This window comes from Mya arenaria, chromosome 4 (assembly GCF_026914265.1).
Source record: "Mya arenaria isolate MELC-2E11 chromosome 4, ASM2691426v1".
NCBI lineage: Eukaryota > Metazoa > Mollusca > Bivalvia > Myida > Myidae > Mya > Mya arenaria.
The window spans coordinates 49,747,600-49,761,807 of NC_069125.1; the positions used below are offsets into that span (position 1 = coordinate 49,747,600).

The 14,208-nt window shown below is 36.3% G+C and overlaps 1 protein-coding gene across 1 annotated transcript; it reads right to left on the reverse strand.

The window, feature by feature from the left end:
- Positions 1-1,907: 1,907 nt before the first annotated feature.
- LOC128232307 (protein ILRUN-like) lies at positions 1,908-13,493 on the reverse strand. The gene is made up of 5 exons (XM_052945788.1): positions 13,227-13,493; positions 5,884-6,038; positions 5,306-5,503; positions 4,706-5,025; positions 1,908-4,377 (listed from the first exon to the last, which is right to left on the reverse strand). Exons 1-5 carry the CDS (start codon positions 13,394-13,396, stop codon positions 4,312-4,314), a joined length of 909 nt encoding a protein of 302 aa, XP_052801748.1. The 5' UTR covers positions 13,397-13,493; the 3' UTR covers positions 1,908-4,311.
- Positions 13,494-14,208: the final 715 nt, after the last annotated feature.

Consider the following 14,208-nt stretch of genomic DNA (forward strand, 5'->3'; position numbering starts at 1 on the left):
CACTAAGTGTGACCTTGACCTTTGAGGTAGGGACACGGGTCTTGCACGCGACACGTCGTCTTGGTATGTGGAACACATGTGGCAAGTTATTTTAAAATCTGTCCATACAAGAGAAAGTTACAGCCCGGACACGACAACCTGTACTCTATGTCCTTATATGCAGCACTCCATTGTGAATAAACACTAAGTGTGACCTTGACCTTTGAGGTAGGGACACGGGTCTTGCACGCGTCGCGTCGTCTTGGTATGTGGTACACATGTGGCAAGTTATTTTAAAATCTGTCCATACAAGGGAAAGTTACAGCCCGGACACGACAACCTATACTCTATGTCCTTATATGCAGCACTCCATTGTAAATAAACACTAAGTGTGACCTTGACCTTTGAGGTAGGGACACGGGTCTTGCACGCGACACGTCGTCTTGGTATGTGGAACACATGTGGCAAGTTATTTTAAAATCTGTCCATACAAGAGAAAGTTACATCCCAGACATGACAACCTGTACTCTATGTCCTTATATGCAGCACTCCATTGTGAATAAACACTAAGTGTGACCTTGACCTTTGAGGTAGGGACACAGGTTTTGCACGGGACATGTTGTCTTGGTATGTGGAACACATGTGGCAAGTTATTTTAAAATCTGTCCATACAAGGGAAAGTTACAGCCCGGACACGACAACCTATACTCTATGTCCTTATATGCAGCACTCCATTGTGAATAAACACTAAGTGTGACCTTGACCTTTGAGGCAGGGACACGGGTCTTGCAGGCGACACGTCGTCTTGGTATGTGGAACACATGTGGCAAGTTATTTAAAAATCTGTCCATACAAGGGAAAGTTACAGCCCGGACACAACAACCTGTACTCTATGTCCTTATATGCAGCACTCCATTGTGAATAAACATTTTAAAATCTGTCCATACAAGAGAAAGTTACAGCCCGGACACGACAACCTATACTCATGTCCTTATATGCAGCACTCCATTGTGAATAAACACTAAGTGTGACCTTGACCTTTGAGGCAGGGACACAGGTCTTGCACGTGACACGTCGTCTTGGTATGTGGAACACATGTGGCAAGTTATTTTAAAATCTGTCCATACAAGAGAAAGTTACAGCCCAGACACGCCAACCTATACTCTATGTCCTTATATGCAGCACTCCATTGTGAATAAACACTAAGTGTGACCTTGACCTTTGAGGTAGGGACATGGGTCTTGCACGCGACACGTCGTCTTGGTATGTGGAACACATGTGGCAAGTTATTTTAAAATCTGTCCATACAAGGGAAAGTTACAGCCCGGACACGCCAACCTATACTCTATGTCCTTATATGCAGCACTCCATTGTGAATAAACACTAAGTGTGACCTTGACCTTTGAGGTAGGGACATGGGTCTTGCACGCGACACGTCGTCTTGGTATGTGGAACACATGTGGCAAGTTATTTTAAAATCTGTCCATACAAGGGAAAGTTACAGCCCGGACATGACAATGTCCTTATATGCAGCACTACATTGTGAATAAACACTAAGTGTGACCTTGACCTTTGAGGTAGGGACACGGGTCTTGCACGCGACACGTCGTCTTGGTATGTGGTACACATGTGGCAAGTTATTTTAAAATCTGTCCATACAAGAGAAAGTTACAGCCCGGACACGACAACATATGTCCTTATATGCAGCACTCCATTGTGAATAAACACTAATTGTGACCTTGACCTTTGAGGTAGGGACATGAGTCTTACACGCCACACGTCGTCTTGGTATTTGGAACACATGTGGCAAGTTATTTTAAAATCTGTCCATACAAGGGAAAGTTACAGAGCCGGACGGACGGACGGCGGACGGACGGTGCGATTTTAATACGCCCACCTTCGGGGGGCATAAAAAATATACAAACAAATTGAGATCACATTTTATTTTGTGCCTTATTAAATTAACATGTTTAATATATACAAAAGCATTATATATAATTAAAATCATTAACATTTCCAAAACAATACACTTTTTGTGTGATTCACATTGAACAGATTTTCTAATTGGCCATTTTTAAAATTGCAATACATTTGCTACTGGGTAGTTTGTCACCTCAAACGTAATAGCCTAAAGGACATCCAGTTTCTAAAACAAATCTTATGATTGTTTAGGGGATCTTTACCATCACATTTTCACAGTTATTACCCCTTCTGTCCAGCCAAGTTTTGCAATGAAATGTAAAATAGTTTCCTTTCATAAAAAAGTATCACTCTATCTTATGTATGCTCCCTGACTGGGTACAAATTCGGAAAAAACAGCACAAATTTAAAGTTGTTCTTGTAACCTACCAGTTATAAATTTTCATTTTTTTACGGTTTCATCAACACTTAAGGTCAATGTGGAGAGCATTTGTGCCAAGTGATTTTGATATAATTTACAAGTAAGTTTTTAAAAAATCCTATAATGCTTGGTAATGCCATGGTTCAGTCTAAGACAGACGCACACACACAGAACCTGCGACTCTCCGCCACATTGTGAACCTTCATGGCAAGTTTTACTACTTCTCTCTTGATTTAACCAACATCATTATGTTACATCAACAATTGGTTGCACATGCATTCCTTATTAATAAAGGATTTCTTATGTAAATTACAACTACTTTTGACAATTATATTTTAGAAAATATTTGAGGTGACCAATTAGAAAAATTGTTCAGTCTGTATCAGGAAAATTAAATATTGAAAATAAATGTTTGTACGTAACAATTTTCAACCTTTAGGAGATGAAGCTACTTTACTTTGTGTCTTGACAGTTATTTAGAATAAAAGTGCATGTACTTTGAATAATGACAGAAATTGAAAGAAAAACTTTAAAAAAATGAAAAATCAGGCTTTCATCTACAACTGCCTTGGTTTTCTCACGAAACAAAAATTTATAATTATAAGTTGGTTTGGTACAGGTCTATTGGAAAACAAAAGATGCATAGCTTACGGTAATATATTCACCAACAGAACAGTATCTTGGGTTTGGTCAGAAACATGGCACTGTGGTACAAATCCTGCTGCTCAAATCCACTTGACACTAGCAAGCACTTTGACGTTTTGCAGGTACATGTACATAAGTACAGTTAGAAAGTTTTCCATCAACGACAACACAAAAAAACTATGACAATACTTTGAACAGTTTTTTTAACACACCACCTAAAACTCCAATATGAATGTAAAAATAATTACCTCTAGCTACATGTATAAGACATATATGAGCAACAGGATTTTGGTGTTTTTGGAAGGTCACTCCAGTATTAACATTTTAAAATCAATGCTAAACCAGAAAAAATATTGAATAACATATGACAAAACTAAACAATCTGAATAAATGAGCATTTTTATATCTGAATAATTGTTTCATACTTTTACAAGTGATAAATTCTTCTCTCTGTTGGAAGCCAAAACCTATATAATTTAGTGTTCATTGCAGTTTTTCTCTGGTTTAAAAAATATCATTGGAAATTATTTTCAACAGTTAGTGCATATATCACATGATACATAATCAATGGTTTTGTAACTGTATTACCATGTGGAGTAGATACTGTTACGGGGTACATGCAATTTAAAAACTTACTTGAGTTAACATACAGACAAAAGAAGGAAGTATATTCCACAAAAAAATTCATTCACAAAACAAAAAACACACCTTCATTTGTATAACTGACAATGCGCGTTTCCCAGTATGTACTTGTTCATGCAGGCAATCACTATGATCCATTTCACTATGAATTCTCTCTATGCTCAACTTAATGTGTTCATAAATTCATGAGTTTTCTGTAATTAACATTTAACTGTTATACCAAAATTGCCAGTATTAAAACAAGAGAATAACTGTCTTTATTAAAATATCCTCAAAAGAACTATTGCTTGTGTGCAAAGCTGGCATGTACCTTTGGCACCAAGAAGCCAAATAAAATATAAACCACAAGCCTTAAAAGTTTATAAGCTGACTTAAAACAAAAAAGCTCCATTACCAAAATTGTGTATGCTTGCCTTACGTGCAGTTGATACCTGCTTTGAAAAAAACCCATTTGCATTATCCTATAGAGGAACAGTAAATGTAATACACTTATTCACTAATTGTCAAACAATGACCATTCAGTTTGGGGCCTTGTTGTGCCTCTATTTCCCATACTAAATCAGTGGCCAATACTTCCAGGCCAGCAAGTGGAATGGTTTCTCCCCAACTCCTGCAAGGCAGTGCAAGTTTTTCTTCATACATTAACTGTATAATGAGATGCTCCTTGTGTCACTATTTCCAAAGCTTCATCGCCACAAGGCCTGCTAGGACATTTCCTCTTCTTGCATTGTATCACAGTCTCCATCTCCCTCTGCCCCACCATTCAACCCCTGTAAACGCAGTAATGATTAAACATGATAGTTTTAACATATATTTCTTGGAATTGGAGTTTTCTTCTGTCAGAGACAGAGTATCAAGATATAGAACATTAGCTTCTATTTCAGATTAAGATTTAACTATGTCTATACGTCAAACTACAAATAATGGTTGTAATTAAGAATTTCGTGTTTTATAAAATCAAAATTAATCTGAACCAAATATGAGCTAACCTTATAGATAAATAATACAACATAGCAATAACGCTTTAACTAGCAACATAGGATCAGGCACTATGGTGCATCAGAAAAATTGCCAAAATGTCCTTTCTGCAAGACTTACTGGGAAAAGTGTCCTGGCAGGAGCTGTTGTGTGGTTAGGTAACCCAGCCCCTGTGTGGGCTGTCCGGTCAGGACTGGGGCTTAGCTGGCTCGTGTAAGGGCTTCCTTGTTGAGCAACCAGGGAATCATTTGGGGACATGAATGCAGGCAGGCAACTCATACTGTCTGTTCCAGCCTGATTAGTTTTACTTGGGGAAAGAAATGGGTTTGAAGCACCTTGTGGGGAGGGATTATGCACAAATTCATTTCCAAAACGTGAAAGTTGCTGAGTCACTCCTAACACACCTCCTTCTGCTACAGTTATAATCACCCATACAGATTCTGCAAAACAGAAACAGTAAAATTTAAAAATAATATACATTAAAAACCTTGGTAACAGTACCACGTAAATAATGGTCTTTAAAGTGTAATTTTGTCATATATTACTATCTTGACTGAATGGAAAAACATTACTAACTTGACATTGTATCGTCCTACATTAAACAAATTGAATCAGGAAATTTCTAGTTTTGTTGAACCAATTGAGCACCATTCAACTACAAAGCAATCTTGAGTTTTGTCAGTATTTTTTCAACTTAATAACATATACAGTATTTCTCACCTCCGAAAAACATGCCAGTGGCGGTGCACATCCTCCACTGGCTCTGGTAGGTTCCAGGTTCGGAGCGGGCCTGCATCTGAACGCTGATGTCTGTTGTTGCCCGTGGGCCTAAAGTCTCAACCAACACACGGTCTGTGTTGGCCAGGTTCTCTCCTTGACAGAATCGAAGCTGGCAGCCTGGTGGCCATGACTCATCTCCTGCAAGATTTTTGTGAATACTACAATATATAACATGATCATGTCATATGATATGTCAAGCATACATTGCAAATAAATAATTAGATAAATGAGGAGTGGGATCCAAAGAATACTTAAATCATCTCTTACTCTTAGTAATCATTTTAGTATATCACAAGTTCACGTCATGCAATATTTATATGTTGAAATGTATCTATTTATAACCGATACCCTTGTAATGGACACCAAAACTAACAAACCGTATTTAGTTATTAGTTTAGTTCTTAGTTATATCAGCTTAAAGATATTTCACAATATTAAGAATTGAGCTAAAACATACAATTGACACTTAAAATTTAAGAATACAGATGGATAATATTTTTTATAATATAGCAATGCACCTGAGTTTTCAACCCTCCATGTTTTTGTGAATGTTGTGTTAGGTGGAACAGCCTCTCCCTCACCCACTGTTACGTCACTCACAAAAGCCAGCTCAGGAACTTTCACATTGGGCTGATCAAAATCATAGTATGAACCAATTGCTGCTTGAAGGTTCCTACAATAGGAAGCATACTAATCAATTCTGGGCTTCCATTAAGAATTTGAAACTGGAAGTTCCCGGTATGAACTTCCTATCAATCAATTTTGGAAGTTTTACACTGAAATGTGGAAGTTTAAGTGTCCAGAATACAATATCTTTTCAACCATTTTTCAACAAGTTTATTAATAATCAAATAATTTGCAACTTTAACTTGCCAAATTCACAGACTTATATTATGATAATTCATTCTACTTAGAAACAGTTAAACTGATTAAAATTGTGACTATAAAAGTAATATTGAACAAGAGATGTTTGTCAAACATTATGCCCCCTGAGCGCCAAGTTGCCAGAAATATTTGGACAATTGAATGAAATATGCATGGACTGAAATGACAGCTGATTTGTCATTGGATGCATATGAGGCAGGTCATCTACTGGTCATACCTAATCTTCATGTCAAGTTTGATGACCATAGGTCCGGGAATTGTTGAGTTATCACTCGGACAAGCTTTGGTCTTCCAACAGACCGACCGACATGTGCAAAGCAATTATATAACCCCTCTGCTTCGAAGGGGGGCATAATTAAACTAGATGTTCACTGAAAACTGATACTTCAACTCATGCATTTAGTGACATATAAATTTCTACTGTCTACTATATAAGAAAATAAAATATGGACAATCAGAAAACCTTTTTTCAGCTTACAGTCACACTGACCTTGACCTTTGACCCACTGACCTCAAAATCAATAGGGTTCATCTGCTGGTCATGACCAATAAGCCTACCTAGTATGAGGTCCCTGGGTCAAAGCGTTCTCAAGTTATTGATCGGAAACCGTTTTTCATGTTAAGGTCACACTGACCTTGACCTTTGACCTCAAAATCAATAGGGTTCATCTGCTGGTCATGACCAATACACCTACCAAGTATGAGGTTCCTGGGTCAAAGCGTTCTCAAGTTATTGATCGGAAACCGTTTTTCATGTAAAGGTCACACTGACCTTGACCTTTGACCCACTGACCTCAAAATCAATAGGGTTCATCTGCTGGTCATGACCAATAAGCCTACCTAGTATGAGGTCCCTGGGTCAAAGCGTTCTCAAGTTATTGATCGGAAACCGTTTTTCATGTTAAGGTCACACTGACCTTGACCTTTGACCCACTGACCTCAAAATCAATAGGGTTCATCTGCTGGTCATGACCAATACACCTACCAAGTATGAGGTTCCTGGGTCAAAGCGTTCTCAAGTTATTGATCGGAAACCGTTTTTCATGTAAAGGTCACACTGACCTTGACCTTTGACCCACTGACCTCAAAATCAATAGGGTTCATCTGCTGGTGATGACCAATACACATACCAAGTATGAGGTCCCTCGGTCAAAGCGTTCTCAAGTTATTGATCGGAAACCATTTGGTATTCCGACCGACCGACCGACCGACAGACAGACAGACAGACCGACCGACCGACCGACATGTGCAAAACAATATACCCCACTTTTTTCAAAAGGGGGCATAAAAAAGGTTTTGATATTTTGAACTTCCAAGCTTTCAACTTTGGAAGTTTTCTTCAAAATTATGGAAGTTTCTGTACTTCCAATGAATCAATTTTGGAAGTTTTAACCCATTTCTAGGGAGTAATATACTTCCAAACTTTCTTTAACAGAAGCCCTGTCAATATAATCATCTTTATTGGGGAATATGGTGTGTGAATTAAATATGTAATACAAGTCATGCTGTCAGTTTACAGTTTCACAAAAAACAGCCCTATTTTTTTCTAAATATGACCTAGTAATTATAGCTATACTGGGTAGGGTGTCCTGTCATACATGTTAATGTAAAAATGCTAGAACTCTTCCTTCAGTTCTTGACAATACTGAATTGTCACAAGTATTCACATTTTTACCATTTACATCACAACAAATCAGTAAGCTCACAGCCACACACCCAAACATACAGAGCGAAGAACTGATGTTCACATTAGATGAAATTAGATCTTGAAATTTATCAAGAAGTGTGAGGCTTTATTAGGAATAGTATGTAAAAACAAATACAGTAATATTTGCAACTTCCTTAAATTGTTTTAATGAAATTTTATATAAACTCAACCAATTGTAATAATAGACATCTATCCATTAATGCATGTATGATGTATCTTAAATTAAGAATTAAAATAGAAGAGCAAATTGCTTTAAACAACGTTAAGTACGAAGCCCATAATAAAAAGTGGGAAGTACTGAAACTAACATAAATCAGTAAAAGACATAAATAGCCATAACGATTCATTTTTTTTTTAATGTATGTATTTTTTTAATTATTTAATTATATAAATATGAACATTAATGTGTTATTGGTACTCTATGTGCAAATAAATGAGAAAAAAAATATATGGATGTCAAAGGCCATCCCTGATATAGCTCAGACAATATGGCCCATTGCCCAAGACTGGCAGACAATATGGCTGGGGGTTGTCCTTGACATGTTAGGGTTGATACTCTGTCCCATTCCTAATGGCTGGATTCTATATGCCAAAATATTTATAATGTCATATATTCATACTTTTTCCACAACGAAATAAAGAAATTTACTACTTTATCATTTTTCGGAGGAAGACTTTCTCGACCTTTTTTATAGCATTAATTTAATAAGTGTTAATTTCCACGAAATATTGGAATTTCGAAATTTAATAAAAACAAGGCATTTTTTACTAAAGCAGAAATGCCTTGACCCCTTTCCAAAATGATGGAAAAAATGAGGGCCCAGATTGAATGAAAGGATTACAAGACAGTTTGTACCACTATGAAGTTGTCACTAATATATACATGTATATTTCCTTAGTGATTAGGGTATTTATTTTGGGTCCATGAAGTTTGGACATGTAGTGTAAAAACATTCCCACAAAGTCTGCTTTGAAGAACTTTAGTGCATCCTATAATTTAGACCCTAAGAGTTCACAACATGGTACAAGTTAATGTTGCTGCCAGTAGTAGTTCTCAAACAGCTATATTTCTAGGACAGTCACATTTTAAGTTAAGTATAAAGAACATGGTGAATATCAATCAGGTTAAAGTGTCTCAGCAGATTATAACACTTTTTATTACAAAAGATAAGGAATTTCTGAAGTTAAATACATGGGTTTGTAAACAGTTTATAAGGTGTTTTAAACAAGAGGCCCATGAGGGCCTATGCTCTACTGGCATGGCTCTTGTGGTCATTTTCAATCCAGAGCATGTATGTATGGGTAATAGGCTACAAACATAAAGTTAAAGTTTTGTGTTTCGGAGAGCTGGAAACGTTTAACATCTGAGGATAGAAAATATTGTAAGCAGATGAGTTGCATGAACTATTTTAATATGTGCCAAGTCAAGGTCATCCAATGATGAAATTAATATTTGTTTTCAAAACAGTACACATGGTCATATTTTCACTGCTGTAGCTTCAAAATTAAGAAAGTAGGTCAAAAGGTCACAGTCAAGGTAATTATTGAGGACAACATTGATACTAGTTTGCAAAACTGTACACATGGCTGTAGATTCAAAAATGAAAAAGTATGTCAAGAGGTCACAAACAAGGTCACCAAAGTACAAAATATTATTTTTTTACAAAACAGTACACTTGGTTCAAATTTCATTGCTGTAGCTTTAAAATAAGAAAGTAGGTCAAAAAGTCACAGTCATGGTCATCTGAGGACAACATTGATGCTTATTTGCAAAACTGTACACGCGGTCCAAATTTCATTGCAGTAGCTTCAAAAATAAGAAAGTAGGTCAAAAGGTCAAAGTCATCAGAGGACAACATTGATACTTGTTTGCAAAACAGTACACATGGTCCAAATTTTATTGCTGTAGCTTCAAAAATGAAAAAGTCCATCAAGAGGTCACAAACATGGTCATCAAAAAACAAAATATTATTTTTTTACAAAACAGTACACATGGTTCAAATTTCTTTGATGTAGCTTCAAAAATAAGAAAGTAGGTCAAAGGTCACAGTCAAGGTCATCAGAAGACAACAATGATACTTCTTTGCAAAACTGTATACATGGTCCAAATTTCATTGCTTTAGCTTCAAAAATAAGAAAGTAGATCAAAAGGTCACAGTGAAGGTCATCGGAGGACAACATTGATGCTTGTTTGCGAAACAGTACACATGGTCCAAATTTCATTGCCGTATCTTTAAAAATAAAAGAGTAGGTCAAAAGGGGTGGGGCCTGCTTTGGCCCAAGGGGCATAATTGTAACTGTGTTGATAGAGGGTCATCATAGTTTTTATGATGCTCCACAACAAATATCAAAGGTATGAGCCTTGTGGTTTTAAACCTAAAGATTGCAAGTTTTTCTTAAAGTCTCTAGGAAAGTTGTGATCCTGGGGCATGGCCAGTTTTGACCCAAGGGCCATAATATGAACAATCTCGGAAGTGGACAACTAAATGATGCCTTATTCAAAATAGCAAGTGTCTGACTAGCGGTTTCAGACAAAAAGATTTTTTAAACATTTCCCTAAATATTAAAGTATAACAAGCCTTTGAACCCCTGGGCGTGGCCAGTAATGACCCCAGGGGCATAATTTGAACAAACATTCACAAGCAATTGTGTTTAGATGGATGCATGAACGACAGACACTTCTGCAAGGGAGAGTACAACATAAAACCAACTGCAGAACCAAAAAAAATTTTTACAAGATACAATCAAAACTGCTGAAGACTGTATCGTGTTCACAAGCAAATGTTTACAGACGCAGGGATGCACATTTGGTGTACATATTGCCATCGCATAAGTTCTTCTGGCCTTTGGCCAGTACTGAGTAGAGCTAAAAATCACATTTCATGTCCACTTGGAATCCCAGTGCGCATGCGCAAAAAAACACAAAGTACGGACTACAGGCATGTTAAGTTTTTATGGTCTAATGTTTCTTTTACAGATGACATTAACCATTGTACAGAAAATAAATTTAGTATTGAGAACAAAGGGGCTTGAGGTTGTGGTGGTGGTGTCGGTGGTGGGGGGAGTGAAGGGTCTAGGGAATTGGGTTACATTTGGAATTAATTATAAATATTATATACAATGAATATGGCATGTTTTACCATTTTATTTCAGTATGACTGTGAAAAGTATATCAGTCAATATGAACGTATAATATATATTTATTTTAAAATGTTACACTGATTAAATAAATAAAGGAATATTTAAGTAAATTTATTGTTAAATTGGGTCAATGGTTTCTAAAGAAATGATTTTCAAAGTTACCCATATAAACAAAAAATTGTATCCCTGTCTATAGGGGCCAAGTTTTTTATGAATTACACGTGGTGAAGGAATTTGACAGAGGATCACCTTAGAAATTATCTGTGAAACTATTTTGAAATCATGCCTGCTGATTCTGAGAAGAAGTTTTTCAAAGTTTTTCCTTTTGGGTGCCATGGCAACAAGAGTTCTGCATGAAACCACTTTTATTAAAGAAATCTGAAAGGGGACCACCCAAGGAACATTTCTGCAATGTTTGGTCGAAATTGTTGCAGTGGTTTAAACTTTAGGAAAACTTGTTTAAAGAAAAATGTTGACAATAGACTTATATAGCGACAGACAAACGCGTTATTACAATAGCTCACACTGTGCACTTTGTGCGCAGGTGAGCTAAAATCTCTTCAGAACAAGATTCCCAGTTTTGTTATAAATTTTAGGAAACGTCTGAGAATGACTACGGTTGAACTAGAATTTGACCCCTTTAATACACGTCATCCGGAGCCAATAAAATGATTTAATTTTACTTACTTTTGCATTTATTCAGCTGAAGAAAAGCTGAAGTGTATTTTACCAAATCATATAACCATAACCATGTTCCAGAACTACATACTGGTATGACTTTGCCTGTACCCATTCAAAAATGATACAGCCCAAAATGAAAGAAAATTAAGAACATACTGTCCAGATTAAGGCCAGTTTACTTAAAGTGGCTTACTTTACAACCCAGATTCAGGGATCTGAAAATCAGGTCCGCAATCACTGAATCCAATTCCACCTTGACAATGGTTCATACGGTGGATAAATCTTTACAAAATGGGCGGCATAGTCGGACAGCTAGTGCCATATCAAATTATTCTTCTTTCAATATGGGCTGTTTTATCCGCCAGTCTGGGCCATATTGTCTGACAATCGTTGCCATATTCGGTAGCTACAATAATGAGCGATCAGGGATACTTTTTTATTATTTTGACATTTCATGTGTATCCCTGTAACGCTACAACTCTCTACCATTTAACACTGGGCGAAAGAATATATAGTAATATTATGCATCGATGTTGATTAATAATGATATAATTGTTACAAATGTACCTAACAGTGATCTTAACTGGGTTGGATTTGTCGTTAGAGTCGTTATTTTCACATAAATATACTCTGAGTCACGAAATGAGCGTAGCAGTCCACCATTTTTTATACATGTTGATTTTTATCGAATAAATTTGTACCCATCCGTCAATGATGGTTAACCCTGTGCGCAGTCACAGTTATCCTCCCTTTTCTATGTATTGTGCAGAGCAACGCAACAGTGTTCAAAAATGGTGATACCTAATCATCATCATCATCATCATCATCATCATCATCATCATCATCATCACGAACATCATCATCATCAACTTCTCCCAACTTGACCCATCAAACACGTTAGCGTTCAGCGCATTGAAATGGTTGCATTTTAATAGTGTTATTTAACCGAGCCTATTAAAGACCAAAATATTCGAAATCCTCTACCCCGTTTCATACATGTACACAACCTGTCAGATTTGTCCTAGATTTACAGATTAATGGATACAATCGATGCATGTAAGTGCATTATGGTATCTGAACATGTTTTTTTGGCATAATGACATAAATAAATGTGTGTTTGATAGTAGGCAATGATATTTTCGTAGAAATTTGAATTTATAACAAAGATAATTTAAAAATTGTGGCCGCGAGGATCCTCTGCGCAAGGCCCGTTTGCTACTTTTTGCTGGGATGGTGGACGTCACCAGTCTGCAATAGTCTAAAAATTGTCAAAAGACTGGTTGACGGCCATTTAGGTGGACTACCATATTCGGGGTCATGCTAAAACCTTCCACTAACTATTTATGACACACATCTCTAATCTATCATAATGTACAACACACATTACCAACAAAGTCAGTTTACAGCATATTACAAATATTTAAAATAGAAAAATATGAAACCCACCAATTGTTCATATCTAGAAAAAATGCACATCCTGCAGGGTTCAGCTGATTTCCTAATAAGTTTTGGAATTCAGCTATCAGCACTTCTTTGTCTGTTGTTCCCATTGAACTGAACTGCTGCAACAGGTTACCCTCTAAATCATTGTCTACGTCCATCTTTAACGTAATCATAGATCAAAAATACAATTAAACAATGGAAACATGAACTGAAAGTCGAAATCCCTCATTTCGTTTTCCTTCTTTTAAAAGGTGACGTCATGGTTTTTTAGAATTTTCTTGTCAAAACGGAAACCTCTAAACGGGATGGAGCAGCCAACACATTGTCGACTGACCTACATCGAATAGGTCAAGAACCTAGTATTCATTCGTTTTGCGGTGGAAAAAAATGACTTTCAAAGTTTGTAATGACTTTACAACTAATAACATTTATATGCTTTTGGGATATATTTTACAATTGTTTTTAATTCTAATTATAGGCCATGACGAAAAAATGTAATAATGCTTTTTTAACAATATGTATTTTTGCGGTATTGTTCAAAATGTGTTTTTCACATTTGTGTTTTGAGTATTAATTATTTGCATCACATCTTATTTAGTGTGTGTGTGTGTGTGTGTGTGTGTGTGTGTGTGTGTCTTTGTATGTTCTTTCAGAAGGCCGCATTGTAAATAAGACGTGTGTTATGTTTTTCATAATATGATGCCTATGTCTTAATGTGTTACCTTCTATAAATAAAGTTATTATTATTATTATTATTATAATGGCACTATTAAAAGCGTTTTTAACATTTTACAAAAATAAACTTTAATTAAGATACATTTAAACATACGTAGCAATGAGATAACATGAACTGTTATATATTACTCTATATATATAGAAGGGAATGGTTGGGTACCTGAGCTAGGTACCCACGGACCGGATGCGTTTTTGCGGGTATCTTGGTGTAATTGTAGAACTCTGTACACGACCAATACAACATTGAATT

Excerpts from the sequence above, each read along its gene's own strand:
- LOC128232307 (XM_052945788.1), bottom strand. The coding sequence starts at position 13,396 with ATGATTACGTTAAAGATGGACGTAGACAATGATTTAGAGGGTAACCTG. Across the intron at positions 6,039-13,226 it reads TTTCTAGATATGAACAATTG|GAACCTTCAAGCAGCAATTG; the intron begins GTGGGTTTCATA and ends TTCCTATTGTAG. Across the intron at positions 5,504-5,883 it reads ATGGAGGGTTGAAAACTCAG|GAGATGAGTCATGGCCACCA; the intron begins GTGCATTGCTAT and ends AAAATCTTGCAG.